The 22,666-nt window shown below is 37.5% G+C and overlaps 2 protein-coding genes across 2 annotated transcripts in view; both read left to right on the top strand.

Moving 5' to 3' along the window:
* LOC118733235 (dendritic arbor reduction protein 1) overlaps window positions 1-22,666 on the top strand; it is a 132,407-nt gene that overhangs the window by 94,264 nt on the left and 15,477 nt on the right. The window lies entirely within an intron of this gene.
* LOC118733238 (60S acidic ribosomal protein P1) lies at window positions 279-1,068 on the top strand. The gene is made up of 2 exons (XM_036462560.1): window positions 279-536; window positions 693-1,068. Exons 1-2 carry the CDS (start codon window positions 465-467, stop codon window positions 957-959), a joined length of 339 nt encoding a protein of 112 aa, XP_036318453.1. The 5' UTR covers window positions 279-464; the 3' UTR covers window positions 960-1,068.

The raw sequence follows: 22,666 nt of genomic DNA on the forward strand, positions 1-22,666 counted from the left end.
GTTTATACGGTTTACAATGCATTTATAAGGTTTGATGAATACCCTTACTAATGAGGTGCTCACGTTGTTGGGTAACTTAAGGGACGCTCTGGAATTTTTTTTTAATACTCGTGTTTTGCTTTTTTTACAAAATAATTGCGTATGAAATTTAAAATTTATTTCTTACTTATAATCGTGGTTATTATGTACCATACAGATAACTAGACCGTTATATTTGCTATTACAAAAACGGTACCAAAAAAAAACTTTACAGAGTTTATCTGAGTGCAACCCTGCGTGTTTAGAACGTCATTTCCACTTTGACAACTAACCGTGCACATCAAACTTCACCTTTTACGCTTTCTTTCCGGTTTTGGATTTTGTCAAGTGTGCTTGTTCTCGATTTCGAGCTAAGGCCAATTATTAAATAAATATCTAATTTTTGGCGACTTGCATCAATAATAATTGTTTAATACTTCTTAACCATGTCTACAAAAGCTGAACTTGCTTGCGTCTACGCTGCTCTCATCCTGGTTGATGATGATGTTGCTGTTACTGTAAGTTGTCTTTGTTCTGCCAAGTGCACAAGAAATATGGCAGAATATATCCAAAAATACTTCCATAATCTTTAAACAAATAGCACAATTTCTTGTTTCCGCACTAGTGGCGATATATTTAACAGTTACCTATGCTAATTTTTTGAACTTTAACAGGGCGAAAAAATCACCACCATCCTGAAGGCCGCCAATGTTGAAGTTGAACCCTACTGGCCCGGTCTATTTGCCAAGGCTTTGGAAGGTATCAATGTTAAGGACTTGATCACCAACATTGGCTCCGGTGTCGGTGCTGCTGCCCCAGCTGGCGCTGCAGCCCCTGCTGGTGGAGATGCTGCACCAGCTGAGGCCAAAAAGGAAGAGAAGAAGAAGGAGGAAGAACCAGAGGAATCCGACGATGATATGGGCTTCGGTCTCTTCGATTAAGTCTAAACGTTTTATCGTTTTTATAAAACTTTTGATGTGTCTTTTTGACGAAGTATAAAGAAAGCTTGTATACTACGTATACAAAACGTGAATGAAAATTTGTATATTGTACTAATTAGCCAAACATTTATTTAGGGTTTACAATGGGAAAGTATGAGTGCCAAATATGCCGAAATTGAATAGAAGCATCTGCAGTTTTTCTTAACAGCAGCAGGCATTGGCAAACCTGAGTGTATGCCTGTCACGAAAAAGCTTCTCAAACCCACTTGCCGTTCGGAGGCGGCGTTAACTGCCCCAGTAGATAATTTCAGGAGATAAAAAGGCCTTCCTGAGAGTCAAGAGGCCGTCCATTCCACATTCCTTTCTTTTTTGTATGGAGTGGCACAAATTTAGGGGTTTTCGTACCCATAGAAGGCCTTCCAGTAAGACTTATAGGATGTACTTCGGAAGGCCTTTTGGAAGAGTCCTTTTAAAGTTGCTTCTTTAATTTATACAAATCGTACATCTGCGAAGTATTTGCTTAAGATTTATATCAAATATGTTATTTTAACTTTAAATATATATTGAAATTCATTTGTAATGCTAAATGATATGAAGTTATGCATTCGCGCAAATTGTAAATAGATAAGCCCTTTTAGAAGGTATGCAGGGAAGCACTTTTTTCAGCCCTTCTTGGGTAGGCCTCTCAGAATGGCTTCACTTAAGAAGGCCTACCTAATTTATCTTCTGGGGTATAGAGTGTATATTTGCGTAACATCAAAACGTACGCTACAAATTAGACCATAAGCTCGCACTTTGCATAATTGTATGCGGCGAGATGTGGGTACTAACTTCCCAAAAAGTTGCTGTAGTGAGTCTTTGACCAGATCTACGAAAATTCTATCATTCACGAATATGAAATGCGGATTTTTTTTGTAATGACAGATTCAAATTGGAACCACACATTGGACATCTTCTATCTATATCAGAGCTTCCCAAACTTCTCAAAAAATTAGAAGATTAGATCTAACGATGGAAAATTGCGTCGCGGCTGAATAATAGCAGGCGCGCCTAACAACATGCAACATTTAGGTACATGCCCGACACACTATCAGCTTGGGCTGATTACACATTGCATCTGTTTCTTTTCCATGTTGCACACTTTTGGGTCCCAGAGATTTTCATTTCGAGAATTTTCACGATGGAAATTTAGCGTAGCGTTTGCCAGAATCCCACTATAGATTTGGAGTGGCAAAAATAAAAATAGAATATTTTCTTGTGTTCTTTTTATTAAAATATTTTGATAACACACAAGTTTAAGAAAAAAGGGCTCTCGCTCTGAGCAGTTATATTTTTTAAGAACACTCGGCAAGCGTTTTTACACTCTCTTTACCATAACCTCTATACTGCTACAGCTATATGTTAAAGTAAACCTATTTCGACAGTTTTAAGGAATAATTAAGGTAATATAAAAAAACCGTTATGTTCAAAATTTTAGTAAAATAACTTCAAAACAGAGATATTTATAAAATAGTTAAAATTTAATCAAATTTTCAAGTACCGTTATCTCAAAACCGGATCCAATCTGGTAAAACGGGGAATTTAGAACATCCCAATTAAGTGAGTTCAACTATCAAAATCCTCACTCAAAATTTACAACTTATACTGCGTAATTTGAACCCAGCTTATTCCTTCGTTTTTTATTTCAGCGATCCAAATGTTTATTCCTCGTCTAACTTTTGAAGCACTTGATGGAATTGAATTACACTAAGTTTATCGATTTTACGAATGGAATCCCACACATTAAGGAACTAAACTTTTTGTTTTGAAAGGGTACCTTTTTTTTTTTTAAGATTCTCCAATATACCAATCCAGACTGTAAATACGTTTTTTGATTTTATTGGTCTGAGAGCCCCTTGGAAGGTTTAAAACTAAATTGCCAACATCTGCATAAACTCCGCTTTCTTTTCATGAGAATCGGTAAAAGTTAAGAAGGTACGCCGAAGATGTATAACAAAATATAATATTTCATTTTCTAACGGCGGTTTCACACGGGCTTTTGTCAAGATTGGGCCAAATCCCAATATTTTTGCATCACACGATTGGGCTACCAAGTTACACCAAATTTTATGTTACAATTATGTACATATTCCAAAGATTCAGCAAGTCTGACCATAAACAGCATTTTTTAGTATAGTTCTCAATCACTGCGCCACCTATCGGAAGACAAACATACTGATCCTTCTAAAAACATTTGCGCCAAATAACAATCATTTTATGCGAACATATCAAATTCTATTTCATTATCATAAGTGGTTACATAGACCCATGTGCGAGATGCGGTAACCTATCCGAGTGGAGCCTTTTGTCATGGCAGAATGAGAGGGAGCTTCTGTGGGGCCACTTCGACTTATTCGGTTTAAGGGATCACTAAAGTCTACAGCGTCTGTTCAGCAGTAGGTGCGGCTGCAAGCGGGTGTCTGTCTTTGAGCAAGCGGCTCGCTACGTAAACGTGTATTTGGTTGCGAAACCCCCCCCGCCCCAGCAATAGGTTGTGTGTTGGGTTTGGGACTCCAGTGAATAAGCATGATAAAGCCTCGGATGTGACCTCCCACGGCAAACGTTTAAAGGACTACGATTTGAGGGCATGCACCTGGAATGTCCGGACCCTTAATGGGGAAGATGTGGTTGGAGAGAGACTCCGTCGCCGAGTACTGTCTCGTTCACCCCGGTGGACGAGCGTCTAGCCACAATCCGCATCAAAGCGAGATTCTTCCGCATCTCGCTCATGTGCGCCCATGCCCCGACGGAAGAGAAGGATGAAGCATCCAAGGATCTCTTCTATGAGCGATTGGAGCGCAGGTACGAGCGCTGCCCCCCGCCATGATATCAAAATCGTGCTTGGCGACTTCAATGTCAGGGTGGGCAAAGAAGGGATCTTTGGAACCACCGTCGGAAAATTCAGCCTCTACGACGAAACGTCTGACAACGGACTGAAACTGATCGACTTCGCCGGGGCCCGAAACATGGTAGTATGCAGTACTAACTTTAAGCGTCAAAAGATCCACCAAGCTACGTGGCTGTCTCCGGATCAAAAAACGAGAAACCAATCGGCACGCCTCAAGTGTTTTAGACGTACGTACACGCCGAGGCCCAAACAACCAATCGGACCACTATCTTGTTGCAGCCAAGATACGCACCCGCCTCAGTGCAGCAAAAAATGTGCGCCCAAATATGCAAGGAAAGCCTAACGTCGAAAAGTTGCAATCGCAACAGACGGCCAATTTATTCGCCACTCGACTCTCACACTTGCTCACTGAGAGCACTCTTCAACAATCCGACATACGCGAGCAGTGGAACCACATTACCCGTTCCTTAAGTACCGCTGCCGAATAAGTAGTCGGATTTCAGCCAGCCCGAAATAACAACTATGTAATACGACGAGAAGTGTCAAGAAAAAAGATGCCGCCTACAGAGCCACGCTTTGATCGGGCGCAACGCGAGCCATGTGGGACCGTTATAGGGAGGCGAAGAGGGAACGAGACGTATTTGCCGCAATAAGAATAGACATGTCGAAATACGTGAGTGGGAAGAGCTTGAAATGTTGACCGACAGGAAGAATGCCCGAAAATTTTACCAGAGTGTTAGGCTACTTACGGAAGTATTCAAGTCCAGGGCGTATTCCTGTAAGAACAACAAGGGCGATCTAGTTACCGATGTTCATAACATGCTTAAATTATGGAGGGAACACTTTTCCACCCTACTGAATAGTAGCAGCACGGAAAGTTGTGGAGAAGAAGATCCCGAGACCCCAGTCGATAATGACGGAGTCTAGATAAGGAAGCAAAGCGAATGGGTCTGGTGGTAAACGAGGACAAGACGAAGTATCTCCTGTCATTAAACAAACAGTCAGCACATTCGCGCCTTGGCTCCTACGTCACTGTTGACAGTTTAAATTTCGAGAAAGTGGAGAATTTCGTTTACTTGGAAACCAGCATTAATACCGATAATAATGTCAGCATCGAAGTCCAACGCAGAATCACTCTTGCCAACAAGTGCTACTTTGGTCTGAGTAGGCAATTCAGGAGTAAAGTCCTGTCTCGACGTACGAAATCCACACTCTATAAGTCACTCATCATGCCCGTGCTGGTATATGGCGCAGAAGCATGTACAATGACAACATCCGACAACAACAAGAAGGACTTGGCTTCACTTGGCGTTGCCAATTGGCGTCAGTTGGCACAGAAGAGGAACGATTGGCGTGCTTTGTTGAACTCGGCTAAAATCGCTCAGGCGGTCACAGCGGCAATTAAGAACAACAAAAAACATACATTGGATAGACCAAGTACAAACGCGTTTTGTTTGATTTCTCGGTTTGACTACGAATGCAGATACCCACATTTTGAATCAGTACGGCAGAGTTGCCAACGTGTTCTATTCGCACGGGATAGCATGTTTCGGTTGCCCCAAGCTTCTTACGACCGGTTAGGGCACTCAATTCGAGAGCGCGCTCTTCACATCCCTGTTGCGTTTAGTTGGCGGGGAAAGAATTCGCACGACAGCAAATCACCCGGCAGCAAATGGTTTTGTAGAAAGGTGGTATTACTTCGTATGGAAGAAAATTACCGACTGTCAACGAAAAAAAAAAGGCAAAAATGGCACTTTATTCTACTTAAATTGAATGGACTAAAAAACTGTATACGCCAAATATTAAAAAAAAAAAAAAAATAGAATTTAAAAGTTCCAAATTTTTGCGAAAGTTTGTGAATTTAAAGGATTAAGCCAAGAGCTGGTGTGAGCAAATCCAGTTTTTGGCAGAAAATGTCAGTTACGCGGTTTTGCAGAATGACAATACGCGGTTTTGTACTTTAAAGGACCATATGGTTTTTGTTAAAAAAAAAAAACCACGTGCTCCGCCCACATATCAGTAATTTCAAAAAACTCAAGGCTGGCTATATTTCAGGGGGAGTAATGTTTGTCCGATTTGAAAAAGCAAATCAACACGGTGCTTAAGGAGGCCAAGCTCAATGTGTATATCAAATTTGGTGGAGATCGGTCAAGCAGTTTTTGAGATACGCATATATGATATATGTGGGCGGTGCCACGACCATTTTCCAAAAATTCAATGAAAATCAATGTTTTTGCTTAAGAGCCATTTTTGAAATTAGCCATGATCAAAGTTCAAAAATTAAGAAAAATAGGGGCTCATTAAAATTTAACCGATGAAACCTCCCAACAAGCTAAGTCTAACAATGTATTGTTATACATCGTTTTAAAGGTCTATGAAACCTCTTTTCAAAACTTATTATTGAAATCTGATGCAAAATAGTTAAGCTAAATATTAATAGATAAATGAATCACGTACGAAAATAACGGTTTTTACTATACAAAAAAAGCCCTGTGCCGTATTATTTATTTTATTTATAAGTAAGTTAATTGTTATCAAAAAAATAATTGCAATTAAATGAATTTGCGTGTGCAATTAATAGTTTAATTGCACTTAATTTAATTGCAATTACTTTTTTAATCAATTAATAAGATGATTAAAAAATTAATTGATTAACGCCCAACACTGATATACGGGCTACAAAAATGCTGGCTATAAATTTGTATATCCATGCGTATAAAATATGTATGTATGTATGTATATAGTATCTATGTTTATTGCTTCATATCGACTTCCAACAATAATATATGTATGTATGTACATATTAGAGAGGCAATAGAGAAGAATCGAACTACTGCAACTCTAATTTTTATTGCAAGTAATTATGGTTGCGTGTCATAATGATAAGCTAAATAAACAGTTTATCTTTATCGTTCAACACACTAAGCTTTTAATGTGTAATAAAATTTTTAAATGCTCTTCTCTGCATACATTAATACAATATGCACAAATCAGTTTAGTAATAGTTTAGTGGTCAAATAGAGTGTTTGTGTTGCAGAAGAGTCATTCAAATGCGGGTAAGTGGTTATTACAACTTTTCTGTTTAAAGGAAGTGAGCTAAAAGTTTTCTGTTTTCCTTTGTTTGTCAGTCTAACATCTACACCCGCAGCGTTAATACGAAAGTTTAAAGAGGAAATTAGTACATGTATACTTATCGACCATGCTGTGAAAATCATTTAGATTGTTCAGATATGTTTATTGCTGAGTTTGTTATATGAAAGCATAGACAGACGGCAACGTTGATCCGGATTAACGCCGCAATTGATCTGATCAAAATTGTGCCTTGACAGACGGCAGTAATCCGGATTTACGAGCCGCGAGGTCGTAGGTTCGAATCCCACGGCCAGTGGAATATTCATTTAATTTTTTTTTTATTTACTTATTCAATTATAACTTCTATATATTCTTTAAGTGGTTTTTAGTTAGTTGTTTTTGACTTTTTTAGAAAATTAAACTCTCAAAATTTAAATTAACTAATAAAGAAATAAAAAATGCGAAATAAAATAAAACAAACAAAAATAAAGTAAAATTAAATATATAAATCAAATAAAATAAAATAAAATTTTAACTAACAATTAAAATAAATTTTTTTTTTGGCAATCGCTCCAACCGAGGATCGAACCTGGGACCTGCGGGCTTGTAATACGCGACTCTCACCACTCGGCTACCGCGGAGCCGCTGCTTTTTTTGTGTATTTGTTTGCTCAGTGAGCGTAGAACACAAAGAAAATGCAAATCTAACATGGACATATATCTTGTCGTCGGTAATGCAGTCACCGTATTAATTCAAATAAGTTCTTATTCAATTTAAATTGCATTCCTATCTGAATTAGTATGGTGACTACATTACCGATAAAAAGATATATGACCATGCTAGATTTGCATATTTTCTGTATTCTACGCTCTCTGAGTTTTGGTCAGTGTTGTCATCGAAAATTCCCTTGATCCAAGTTAAGTTTGGAAATTAACTCTAGGACTTAATCCGGATTAACTGCAGTTAATTCCCGAGATAATTCCGATTTAACGAGTTGATCCGGATCAACGCCGCCCTCTGTCTATGCTTTAACTCCTCTATTTATGTGCATATGTAGCAAAGGTTAAACAATTTTTTAGCCCCCAAACAACTAAATAATTTAATATGCAGTAATACGCCGAAGTAAAATTTTAGCCGCAGACAGCATTGTTCTTATTTTCCTATTTTCCTTGTCCACGTTGCACAATTCAGCAGACGTTATCCATTTTATGTCCAATCTATGCATATTTTAGGTTTGACTAAATCTAGTAAAACAGTGAAAAAATAAAAAAAAATCGCTCAGTACTAGACAGTACGGGATCGCTTTCTAGTAAAAAATGATAACTTCTGACAAATTCAACCTAACCTCCAAATTTTGTTTATTTCGTAAGTAATCACACTCAGCTCACACACGTAGTTAACTCAAAATACTTACAAATTCATTAGAACCCACTCAAACAAGTTATTAAATATTTTATAACATTTTTCTTTTTCTTCGGACTAAAAATGGTAACTTCTGACAAAGAGAGGACTTTATTTGCTCTCGCATTTGTCCACTCAGTTGCCAGAGAACCGAGTACGGGTTCGATTTCCAGTAAAATCTGGTAAATTCAGGTAATACGGGATCACAACTTTTTTGTCCAACTGTCAAGTTCATCAATTTTTGTCGGCCTTTTCAGAGTGTCAATTTTATATCTTCTTTTTAAATAACCACAAATTTATATCCAGTTACTCGAATATCTGATTAAAAAATCTGAGTGAATTACCGCATATTAATCGGATATCCTGATGGCAAAATTAACGGATATTAACTGCATATCCGGATAACAAAAGAGAACGGATGTTAACCAAATATCCGAATATTATCCGTATAAACGGATATCCGGATATCCGAATATGCGGATAGTCCCATCAAGTGCACTACTTTAATCAAACCAAAACTAATTTGAGAAATTTTTGAACGAGAGTAAAATAAGAAAAAAATCTCTTTCATTCCATGCAAAGAATAAATTTTTAAAAGTCTTATCAACAATTGGAGGTATGTACTTATAAATATACGTGCATTTTCTTTCAGGCTTTTTTCAACTTTCTTGTAATTTGCTGCTTTTCAAGCGTCGTAAGTATTGCAAAAGTTATTAACTTTTCGTATGTGTATAATTTAATGTAAGTATGTAAATGTTGTATTATTTTACTTAATTTATTTTCATTACATAATGAGTAGAGTAGACTTTATTACTATAAATTAAACATACTCTGCTTTGGTTTAAGAAAAAAACTCTCCGTGTAGTGCCAAAAATATTCTACCTTTTTACAAATATCATAGTGAAATATAAAAAAAAAAATAAACATAAAAATCAAATTTGGTGCGGCTTGCTCTCTTTGTATATTTGTTGCATACCAAAGCATCAATACATCCATTGCAGGGCCCAATAATCAGCGTTTATGTTCCTGATTGAAGCAAACGTTTTAATTTTTATTTTTTTTATTTTTTAGTGTAATTTTTAAATTGTATTTTAAAAAGAAAAAAAATCACAGTTATTTTTTACGGTATTTGGAGTATGTATTTAGGTTTTTACATATTGAAATTAATTTACAATTTGTAATTTATAGGGCATTTCCACCAAGCCTTAACTGCAGTTTATGCCCATTGTAAAAACGAGATTATCACTAGAAGGGGGTAACTGGTTATATTAACTACAAGCAAACGAAAGTATGAAAGCAAAAAGTAAGAAATAAACTTTGCCAATCCACCCATGTTAAAATAATTGGTAATTATTTGAGCTCTTAACTGCAGTTAAGCATTTGGTGGAAATAGGCTATTATGTACATATATTTGAATTGAAGTAATTGACTTAATGCGAACTCAGAACCAGATTTTACAATTTGTAATTTAAAGTTAATATTTAAAATTTAAATTTTAAATTGAAATAGCTGACTTACCTTACTCTAACCAACTCCAAGCGGACACGAACCTGTGATCTCAGAACGTGTAATCTTCACACTACGCCACAGCCGACATTTGTCAGGAAAGCAATTAACTGCGTTTTAGTGATAATTCAAAGGCATATTTCGCTTCATATACATGCCATGATACAAAAATAGCAAGGTAGCGCATAATTTTGTACAATTTATAAAGCTCTAAAAACCTTATTTTTTGTCAAAAATGTTGAGTCTTTTTGTATCACGGTACTTACAAACATACATATGTACATATTTATCACGAGAAAATCAATTCCAAATCCAGACTTTTAATGGCTTCCCATCTCTGTCCCTGTCAGATAACCACCGAACCAGTTGTTCTCGTGCATGGCGGTGCAGGTAATATCAAAGACGCCGACGTGCCGTCAGCCCTGTATGGTGTCAAACTGGCAGCCCGTGCCGGCTATGAGGCACTAAAATGCGGTGGCAGTGTCATGGATGCTGTACAGGAAGCGGTTCGTTCGATGGAAATTAATCCCCAATTTAATTCTGGCTATGGGTCGGTGCTCACCTGGGAAGGAAAAGTAGAAATGGATGCTGCAATTATGAGTGGTATAGACTTGAACGCAGGATGTGTATCGGTTGTGAGAGATATTTATCATCCCGTCGATTTGGCACGCCGTGTTATGGAAAAAACGCGTCACAAGTTCCTCTCTGGTGAAGGTGCAATGCTCTTCGCTGAAGAGGAGAATTTTCAAATTCTGCAGGAGGGAGCTTTGGTAACTAACAAATCCCTGCAAGCACTAGAAGACTACAAAAACAGCTTGAATGCAGCAGCCCAAAAACTATGCTCCACCGATTTGAATCCCGAATGCCTAAAGAATTCCATATGGTCTCCTGTGCTGGAAACTTTGCTGAGTGAATACGGCTCGCCGGGAACAGTAGGTGCCGTTGCAATTGATGAATTTGGCAATTTGGCGGCTGCTACATCCACGGGTGGTTTAACAAGTAAAATGCCGGGACGTGTAGGCGATTCGCCACTGTTGGGCGCCGGTACATATGCTGATAACGAAGTGGGTGCCATCTCGGCAACAGGTCATGGCGAGACTATAATGCGGTACAATGTGGCTTCCCGAATTTTAGCTTCGATCAGATATGAGAATATAACGGCAAAGGAAGCGGTCTCACAGGTCTTGAACGATATGACACAGCGATTCGGGCAGACCGCCGGCGTAATAAGCATCGATAAAAATGGCAATTTAGGTATTGACTTTACATCCACTCGCATGAGTTGGGCCTACCAACGTGGCGATGAATTACACTACGGTGTTGATAAGGACGAGGACAATGTAGATATAGTCGGCGAACCACGTCTAAGCACTCTAGACTTGTGTGTTTAGGTTATGTGGGTGATACAGATGAGAATGAGTCGGGGTTTTTTGAAGAAAAATTTCAAGTAATAAATTTCATGTGAGCATATGGGAAATTATCTTTTTATCTTCGTGTATTAAATGGAAAGGTATCCAGATGAGGCTTCACAAAGCTTTCCGTTAAATGCAGTTATTGGGATCTAGCGAATGGTATGTACATCTCTAGAAATTTTCAGTATGCATTACCAACATAAAATTTCAAATTGATTATTTCATTAGTAACTATAACCCAATGTGCAATGAGGTACATATGGTCGTTTTGTGGGTATGCAGTTAAAGTTTCACGGCTATACTCAATCCCGACTCTTGCGTCCTCGTTCGCGCACTCCGGGCAAACAATCCGAGTTGAGCCTTGGGTCACAGCACAAAGAGAAGGAGCTTTGGTGGGGCCATTCCGACATCTTCGGTTTAAGGGCTCACTCAAGTCGGTGGCGTCTGCTCACCAGTAGGTGTGGCTGCAAGCGGGTGTCTGCTTTGGAGCAAGCGCATCCCTATATAAAAGTGTATTCGGTTGCGAAACCACGCTCGTCCCAGAATGGCTTGTACGCTGGGTTTGGGACCCCTTCCTGTGAAAAAAACAAAGCCTCGTATGAGACCCCCCTTATGATGACGACCACGGCAAAGTGATTTTTGGAACCAACGTCGGAAAATTCAGCCTCCACGACGAAACGTTCTACACCAGATTGCGGGGTATCGACTTATCATAAATATATCCATCAAGCTACGCCGCTGTCTCCATATCGAAAAACGAGAAACCAAATCGATCGTGTTGTGACAGACGAAAGAACGCTTCCAATGTTTTGGACGTACGCACGCTTCGAGGCCCAAACATCTACTCCGACCACTATCTTGTTGCAGCCAAGATACGTGCCCGTCTCTGTGCATAAAAAAATGTGCACTCAAAAGTGCAAGGAAAGCTTAACGTCGTGTCGGTTGGGCGGGAATGGGGGTAAAAAGCCATTGGGATTAATTAATTAATTAAAAGCTCCAATCGCAACAGACAGCCAATGCATTCCCTACTCGACTCTCACACCTGCTCTCTGAGAGAGAACTCTTTAACAAACAGTGGTCGATCTTCCACTGAGCTATCGATATCTGTGTTCGTATGGAATAGTAGCTTATGTCGAAAGGCTGGCTTTAGTATAATGCAGGATTCGCAGCATACGATTGCGAATGACTCACTGGCGCCAAGCCGTTGAAGAACTTTTGGCATATAAACGTTCAAGAAATAGTTCCTATACTAGCAAGTCAATATTCTTATTAAGTCTCATCAAAAAATTCATTGTCGTTTATATATATTCACAAGACGTGTTAACCGTCGTAAAATCTTAAGCTTAGCATTTTTTATATAAAATAACGGTTAAAATGGTTTTAGGAGCGGATAATTATATATATTTTCTTTACCAGTTTAAGAACATTTCGGCGCAGTTAGAAGTCCTCTAAAACCATTTTAATGATTACTTTACTTTAAAAAAAAAATATTAAGCCTAAGATTTTACGACGGTTGACACGTCTTGTAAATCCCCTAATAATATAATGATTACACTGGTTTACAGCAAAAATGCCGATTTTCGGAATCACCGAGCAATTCTACATAGGTATTGGATAGTGGAATCTGGAGAACAAAAACCAATCTAAAATTTGTGATTCAGTGTTATTAACTAGATCGTGCTTTTATTTTTAGAGAACAGTTAATTAGTTAAATACCATCGTATAGAAAAGCGAGTTTTTTATATTAAATAACTTTCGCTGCATTGTCATAATATTCAGCCAAATGGACTACTGATATTTATGTGTTTTAATCTATTTGAAAATTCATTTACATTATTGCCTTATTTTACGACCTTTACTTTTTTATAAAAGTTGCGGTGCACCTTAAAATGAATTTCTAGGATTGAAACGGTAATAGGCCCAGGTACGCCCTTTTAGTTTTCTTTTACTAAAGTATGTAGCATCACGTAGGCGCAATGAACTATTTAGTAAAGGACCGCATTTATTTTTTATAGATACGTATTTCGCATATTTATTACTAAAAAATTTTGTTTTGTAGATAGGCTCCTCTGGCCTTCATGGCCTCATATCGAGCACTAACCGTCAAAAAGATATAAGCGAAATTTTTTAAAAATTCTCTTTTGAATGCAGAAAATCCTAGAGCATCTAGATGTATTATTAGGAAAAATATCGTATGGGCGAAAAATCTGTCACGTCCGATATGTCACCTCCGTTATCACATTTTAGTTCAAAGTCAAACCAACAATGAATTGCTTCTGATTAAAAATGAATTGCTTGTAATGGTCCGTAATTTGACTTTATTTAAAGAATGTTTAAGAAAGGAAAACCTCACAGGATTGGCAGTTTCGCTTATTTTTACATGTACTCTGAAACCACTTGTTTTTGTCACGTGCGTTATGAGCTTTTCACATATTTTCTCGACACCAGTGTTCAAAGCGCACCTAATTTTTTTTGTCCACCAAAGGACGGAATAAAGGAAATTTTTTTTTATAAGTGACTTCCGCTTTCGTATGTGTTTTTGTTTTTTAACTCCAAAGTCGTACGAATGTCACGTCCGACATCATGGAAACACAAAACAGAAAATTATATAAAAAACGGTGATTTTTGCGTAAGTATTAGTGGATTTCAGTGCATTCAAAGTTTGTGAGGCCTTGTTTACTTTTACTTGAGAATTGTCGAAATTGGCAAAACCAAAGTGGCGGTTTGTGGAATGTGCCACCTTTGTGTGCTACATCGTGGTTGATGCATACAGTTTAAGTTACATAAATAAAAGCTTGTAAAAATGGAGCTTCCGTAAAATACGTTCCCTGGTGATAACATTAAGGTGCACACTATAAATTGGCGCAGCAGCTCAGTCAAGCGCCAATTCGGAGTGTGTTTTTGATCTGAGGAATCAATTATATTTATAAATTGCATTTAAGAAGACAAACATGCCATTAACAGTCACAACCTTATCACTGCTATGATTTCTACTGCGCCTGAAAGTTTGCTGCTAGAACAAATACTCCGCTATAACACAAATTTTAAAGTTTTTGTGTATTGTTCTAGCACTTTTAAAATCGAATTCATGTAGCACATTTTTCTGCGCACTAAAATTCACAATAGTGATGAGCTAAGTTTTGTGACTCTGTTAGAATAGAGAGGTAAGTGTATATTTGCGCATGAGTGAAAATGTCAGTAAAATTTTAGTACATTTCAATATGATTTCATACTTACGTTGGACTTACTTTGCAAGGCGTTTAATTAAAATTATGTACACATTGTTTTGTTTTAATTTCACTTCAAACATTGTTTTCGTATATATTTCATAATGTTTTGCTTTCTCTCTATCGCATATGGGCGCACATTATTTATACATACAAGAATATAATTCCTTACACACTAAAATTCATATACAATTTTCTTTTCTAAATCCTATACTTTGCTATTTTTTGTAGTTTTATAATTTTTACTATATTAATTTTAAATTAATGTTTTAATTATTTTTTTGTTGTTTGTTTTGTTTTGATAACTTTACCTTTAAGGTGCTTACAGTTCTTCTCTCCTTTTTTATTTGAATATTTACTTGTTTGCTTATAAATTAAATGCCACTAGTTAGTTGAGAAGAATATCTAACATATAGTACGCTTTTTTACAGATTTGTTTAGTACTTTTATATGTATTTCTTGCAGTCACATTTCACGTACCGAAATTCGTAATAATATAGATGACTTGTTTAGTTGAAGAGTAAGGAATATGATTCCCTTGTTTTTGTTATTTTTTTCCTCTTTTTCGTAGCAGCATAATATGTGCTTCAGCTTATAAAATTTATCCGAGTAGACTTGAAGTATGTTAAGTTCTACATTAAAATTTAGTTGATTTAGTTTGTTTTAGAAATGAACTCACATGCAGTTACGTTAATCGCAGAACTGAAGCTGATTAAATTTGCAATTCTGTAGCGCAGCTTTGGCGGGATATTAGATTTCACCGCCGCTAAATCTGTCATGCAAAGAGCGCTTTTATGACTTTTTCTATTGTATGCGCATACATCTGTATGTAGGTATGTACATATGTACATAAGCACACTATCAGTTAAGCAATTTTTTATGTTAAACGATTTTTTAGTAAATTTTAACGTATCCGATTAGCTACAGCGCATTTTAGATTGCCAAAATGCCACCGTTCTAAACAACTGAACTGAACAATGTCAATAATTTGTTAGTAGCTACATACATAAATTCATATACATACGTACATATATGTTTGTACATACAAATATTAATAAAAGAAAGTTCAACAATTTAAAAATGAACTAATCGTACAATTAAATAATGAATTTCAAAGTTGCTAACAACTTTTCGGATTTCTTACAATTCTAGATAAATTGTTTACAAGCAAATCAAATGCCTAAAGCCACATAAACTCTCCACAGTTTCACAGTTTCTAGGCGTAGGTAAGTCGAGAAAGTTCAAAAAACGATTAGCTGATAGTATTTGGCAGCGGTACATATGTATGTAAACAAAAATTGCGCCATCCCTATTTGATTCTTTGCAAATACATATACATATATCTAAACATCAATATGATGTAACTAAGGTGAATTCAATCTTGTTAATTGCATAGCGCTGAATTTTTGTATTTGTTTTAAAAACATATGTACATACATATTATAATTTCGCCACTTTACAAATCTTACAAACTTTCAACTTTCTCTACCTCACCGCCGCTATTATGGACTGCATACTTTTAATGGCCGTTAAAATAATAACAAGGAAGGCAAGGAATACCAACACAGTTTCGGTTAATCGAAACCAGCCAAATAGTATGGACCCTCACTGGGATGGACTATGGGAGTTTCTTTTTTTTTGCGCTTAATGTTGTCGTCAGGATGAACGATCAGCATGATGACTTAATAAATATGTACAATATTCAAAATGGTATTTTACACTACATATACGACATAACACTGTAAACGATCAAACGTGTTGCGGAATGAAAGCCAGAGTATTTTGGGCATTGGTAGTACATACATACATATATACATACATTGGAACACTGGCGAAATTCGTACATAAACAATTTCAGCTACGAAAGCCAAAGCTTTTAAATGCCAGAACAATTTTTTTCGCGTATAAATTAAATAAAGTTGTGGATTTATAAAATCTGATAAAAATGTGGTAAACTTTATCAATTAACATGAATTTTATTATGCCTAAATTTCCGTGCACACATGTAAAGGGTTAAAATTAAATTTTGAAGATAGCAAACATACATACATAAATGACTGATAAAAGAGGGCTAGCGGACTTGTGTTCGTTACCTCATGCATCCAATTTTACTGAAAGTTCAATATATCTCAAATTTGTTCTCTACAAATTTCATCATAGTACTAATAAAGCTTTTAATTTCATACCGTTATTTTTTCAACTAAATTTCAAATTGTTTAATAAACTTTTTTAGGTAAGCATCTTATAAATTTTTTGAATTCGCGGTTCATTTTCCTTAAAGGAATAAGTTATAGGAGATGGTGGTTGTAAAAATTAAAGAACATATTTATAGCACCTATATATCGTCGCTACCATGTCAAACTATCGAATGAGCAAAAATGCTTATTCAATTACAATACCTTGCGCATGCGTTTAGAATGATACGCAAGTTGGCAATTTTTCCTAATGACAACATTTCTTACAACAGTTTTTTTGCTCTCCCGAAAAATACCCATTTTCACATTCGATAGTTTGACATGGTAGCGACGATATGAGGAATTTGGTTTTAACATGCCAATACGAGCCGAAGCTTTGTTCGAAACAAATTTCACCACAGTATATATGTATGTACATATAAACGAGAAGTACGGCCACAAACTGTTTGCTTTTATGTCGCAATGTTCCATGAATTGAAGCTACACCTTTTTTTTATGTGAATATTTTTTTTTTGTTTACTGCTACTCTCATTCAAGCATACACATTAATTTGCTTAGTTTAGTCATCTGTTTGTTTAGACAAACATATTCGGGGATATCACTGAATCCATCGTAGTCCGATCACTGAATCCGAATTGCTATGAACGTATGCATTCAAAGAATATTATGCTACTATCGTAGCCATTCGAATTTAGTGATTGCATTTTCGAAGATTTTCAAAAAATTCGGACTACGATGGATTCAGTGATAGCCCTGATTGTACCATAACTAATATTATATAGACACTTTCATATAATATACTTTTATGGTTTTATGAGCTCGTTGACTCGATATTTATGTATAAAAGTTGATTTACAATTCATACATACATATGTATTTAAAACTTTTACAGGCTAATCTTCGGATGAAAATATACAATATATACGATGATTTTGAAATTGATAACCAATAGATGTGGCATAATTAATCACACTTAAAGATATTTTTTTTTTTATACAACTATTATCATTAATTATGTATGTATGTCTGTATTTATGTATATGCAGTATTCGTAGGAGGTGTATCTTAGGTTGTATACTTATTTACATTTGGCGATACGGATAGTGGTATTTGGTAGCGTAGAGTGTGGTATATGATACATAAGCGATGACTTGCTATTAAAGGAAGTGGTTTAGTGTATAGTAAAAAGTTGTAAAAAAGAAAGCACAACAATTTTCTCTTTCATAATTTCTAAAGATAAGCTGACTTAATCGATGACATTAGCCATCAAAAGTGAGACGGCTTCACCACACATACATATGTAAATGTATTTCTCTAGAAGAAGGTGGAGAACTTGCGCCTATTGGGCGCATTTGCCGCCATTACAGGCACCGACGCATACGCCGATGGCTCGGCCGTGCTGGCAACAACGCTTGCGCCCTTTTTTCGCGCATACGCCGCTGCCGTTGCCGAAATGGTCACAGAGGCGGGTGGCACGACAACCGGCACAACCACGGGTTATACGGAGATTTCGTAATTCATATCGTAAACGCTGGCACGTTCGGGTGTGGGTGTGGTCGTACGTGCACCACCCACCAAATGTTGTGCGCCTGGTCCACCTACTGCTGATGGTGGCATATTGCCACTACGCCCCTGCTGTTGCTGCTGTTCCAGCGATTGCATCTCCATAGAGTCGGTCATTTCGAGTGCGCGCACAAATGACATGGGACGTGTTGGCGTCTGTTTTCGCTTCACTTGAGGCGATGGCTGTGTTTGTAGTTGGGTGACAACGCCAGCACCACCGACGCCGCCACCGCTGGGCCCACTAGGATTTGGTGGAAAAACGGGCACACCGCCGCGCAATTGTGGCTGATAGCCGCCGGCGTTAGAATTTGTCATCGCTTGTGATGTGTGCACATAATTATTTGACTGTGAGGCAGCGGGATTACCAATACCATAACGCATCATATAGGTTGGTGCGGATGTCGACGAGGTAGGTGGCATCGTCGTAGGACTGGTCGGATTGGAACGATATTGATTTTGTTGTTGTTGTTGTTGTTGTTGCTGTTGCTGAGCTACCGGCACATATTCGCCTGGTTGGTGTATACGCGAATGCGTCATTATTAATGGATGTGGCTGACCGCTGCCGCCTACTGTGATGTACTGTGCGTGATGTATGCTATTGGCCATTGAGCCGCCACTGCTGCCGATGCCCATGGAAGAGGGCGGCATGCCACCACCGCCGCTGGCGCTACCACTGCTACTACTGAAGCCAGGCGAAGTGTCCTTCCACATGTAGACGCCACGTTGTGGACTACCCGCTAATTCGCGTATATTATCTACCGTGTTGTTAGAGCGCGCATATGAAAGTTCATTGCCGCCCTGTCGTACTAGTTCACCTTCGGAGAGAAAGCGGCGTTGAGGGCTTCCACCGTAGGCCTGTGAGGCTAGCACCTGTTGCTGGTGATGTGTTAGCGGTACTGTGAATGAGGTGCCAAATGTAAGAACAAATTAATGTGAATTCGACTATGATATACGAACTTGAACAGGTTAAATTTGAGCTACAAAGAAGGAAAAAGAAGTGAGATGTGATTAAAAAAAAAAAAAAAAATAGCTATGTGGTCGACGTTGTAAGCGCATAATAACCCCAACCGTTCTGACGACATTTTCGTGACCGATAAGTTTTAGAGTGTAGCCCGGTTTATAGGTGCCAACACAGGGTTGCTCCTTAAATGTTGTATTATTGGGGGTATTCTCGAAGTCATGCTAAGCCCTTGCACGGTGCACTGTTTACAAAGCTGTCCCATGGGAAAACCGGTTTTACCATGCAATCCGTGCACCGCGCAAGGGCTTTTCAAGACTTCGAGAATATCCCTATTCTAACTCGAACGGAAATATGCAAAATCTGGCATTGTCTACGTAAAGTTTGACATTTTTAATCTTGAGTACGCACCGGAATCTTGAGCACGCACTGCCCAATAGAAACCAGCAGCTGTGTGGAAGACGACGAGAGGTAATCATCTTAACACTATCTACTGAACTCGTTTCAGCACCCATATATGGCGGGCCGCTCTGCAAAAACCACTTTAGAAAATAAGGAGACAGCAATATGGAATGTTCTGAGCATCAATGGAGCCTTGAGAACTTTTAACTGGAAGTTCTTCTAGATCTTACTCCTCTTCATATTCATATACAGACTCAGGCGAAAAGGGCTCTACTAAGGATGGCTGGTACCAACATCGGGGCAGAAGGTTTTCTTAGTCGTAGCAACATCGATAATTCTGCCGATGCATAACCCGGTAATTGGAATATAAAGGTTTAAAACTGATGTAAGAATGTAATAAGAAGAGCTGGGCCGAAATATATCGGATAGACCAAAACATTATAACCGGGTACACTGATGGCTCATTGTCTAAGGAGGGTACCGGAAACTATACTATATGCTATAGAAAGCTCCGCATACTTTAATATCACGCGAAACTACCGGAATCAGAACATCACATTCTTGACAGATGTCCAAGAGCCTATTGAGGCCCTCAGAGCTTATCAGGTAACATTTAAACAGGTGATGGAGGGCCTTGACAAGCTCAAAACTCTTGGTCTAAGCAATCTGGCTTGCGCGGCATATTGGTATTGAAGGAAATAAGACTGACGATAAACTTACAAAGAAAGGAGCCTCTCAACCTCTTCATCTCCCAGGTCTAGAGTATTTCAAAACATTTTTCAAAACTTAAAACGCTTTAAGGAATGTATAAGCCTACCCAAGCTCAGCTTACGAATTATTGTAGGTATTCTGAAAATACTGCAGGCTGAACTATCACCTGACCAAAATGGGAATTTACTCGCAGGAGCGATGTCCGGCACTGATCCACAAAAGCAAAAAAAAAAACACACAGGGGAACATTTACTAAAATTTCTTTCGAGCGTTGCGTTACTGTTGCGGACTGTTGAGAAAATAGGTGCGTTCGACAAGTCAAAAATTTGTAATAGTTTTCCAAATTTTTACTGAATGGCGTTCGATAACGACAAAAAATTATCCAACACACAAAAATTGAGAGAGCAAGCGTTCATTTTGATGCAAGAGAAGCGTTCATTTTGTACTGGCAAAATTTTAGTCAGCAAAAATTATCCAACACGAAAACATATGGTCACAAAACATATGGTTGCAATTTTTGTAAACAAACAAAATTGCATTTTCCGAGTTTTGGTATTTATATGCTTTTTGGCTGTCTGCTATGTGACTTTATGATAGCGCCAACTAGTTTTTACTTCTAGAAATGCTCCTGGCGAACATTGAACGTTCACTTTCCTTTTTTCTTCTATGGAGGCAACATGAATTTCAGTTTGTTTACAAATAAAACATAAACAAAGTCAGCTGGTGTGTCTTCTTCTTCCGGTTTTTGCAAGTAATGGCTAATTTCCTGTTCGTTTACTTTTTTGCTTTTTCATCTCTTTGGGAGAGAATTTTCGCTTACTCTCTTGATTTTGATTGTTGGCTGGTGTTGGCTAATTTTGTTATCGAACGCAACAAATGTCTAAATATGCCCATGACACAATGCAGCACGTTGTTGTTATAGCAGCATAAGAGTTCGACTACGAGTTTTTGGCGAGTGTTGCTGGAGTGACAGTCGCTTTCCGCGAACTACATATTATTTTATCTTATCTGAAACAGCTTCCTAAAAAGATCTTATTGAAAACGCCCTGCCTGGAGCGTTCTCCATTTTGCTGTGTGAATAGAACAGTTCAGAAGTTCATACGTAGAGCAAAATTTACGGTAAATAATATTTGGTCGAATTTCGTTGAAGCTTTACCCCTCACAAGGTGTCGCTACCGGATAAATCACAAGTAAGTAATTTAATAAATAATGTGCAGTAATGAATTAATAATTTTAAACAACATAAAAAAGGCCAATTATTCATTTTGCAATAAAAACAAGTAAGTAAATAAGTCTTGACTCAATCAAATAGGCGAAAAAATCGGCCGATTGTGCCAAAAGAGCCGGATGGGATTAGAATAGCGGAAAAAGCCCAATTGTATTGCGCGTATTTTCCATTCTTTGACTATGACTTTTCGTATACATAATTCTTATTTCTCACTCCTTTTGCCCTTCTATACATATTTACATTTAATTTTATAGTAAATACGAAATAGTACATACGATTGTAAATGAATTAGTAGCTACTTGATTTCATACTTAGTATATGGACCAATTGGGGCTTCGAATTTTATGGCTTTTGCTGGATTTAGACTTAGATTTCTTAGAGGTCTTAAATGCGCTGGCCATGGCAAGTAATTTTTTTCGTTTCTTTTTATTTTCATGCAATGATCGTTTACTATATTTTCGATTGTATTCTTTCTCACCTTGCTGTTGTTGTTGCTGATGCTGTTGCATCATGGCACGTTGTTGCTGTTGTTGCAACATGATTTGCTGCTGTTGAATGGTAGGCGGTTGTGGATGTTGCGGCGGCAAGCCAGTCGTATATTCATAATAAGTCTGTGACGGTTGCTGTTGTGTATTTAGACCAATGAAATCGGGTCGTCTTGGTTGGGTGGGCGTACCAGGATTGGATCTTTTGCAGGACAAGTAAAAAGAACATTTAAGTTTAGTATTAGTACATGTTTTCAAAATTGCTAAAAGTTTGAATATCAATGATTTACAACAACAAGCATTAAGTTCACGGCAAATCGAATGCATGGACAACAGATACATATGTATGTAATTAGTTGAGAAAAAATTATGTAATATGTATATGTATGTATTTGTATGTATTTGTACACGGTCAAAAATTTGGGTTTAATTTTTAAACCGCGCTGGGACTACTGCCTTTTTTAAACTTTTATAGTCTACTTTTTAAACCAGTCAATAGTTTTACGCAATTTTCAATCCCAACCAGACGGAGCATGAAATTTAAGATTATTTTTTTTTTTTTTTATTCTTAATTATGAAAATGTTTGGGTTTAACATTTAAACCGAATGGTTTAAATTCTAAACCCAACATATGTGCTCTCTTTTTTTTAAACTTGGAAG

The sequence above is a fragment of the Rhagoletis pomonella genome, unplaced genomic scaffold (genome assembly GCF_013731165.1).
Source record: "Rhagoletis pomonella isolate Grant_MI unplaced genomic scaffold, Rhpom_1.0 Rhpom_scaffold_00002, whole genome shotgun sequence".
In the NCBI taxonomy this organism is placed as follows: domain Eukaryota; kingdom Metazoa; phylum Arthropoda; class Insecta; order Diptera; family Tephritidae; genus Rhagoletis; species Rhagoletis pomonella.

Bases quoted from the DNA above. Each gene is read 5' to 3' on its own strand.
- LOC118733238 (XM_036462560.1), top strand. From the start codon at position 465: ATGTCTACAAAAGCTGAACTTGCTTGCGTCTACGCTGCTCTCATCCTG. The intron at 537-692 runs GTAAGTTGTCTT...GAACTTTAACAG, and splicing joins ATGATGATGTTGCTGTTACT to GGCGAAAAAATCACCACCAT.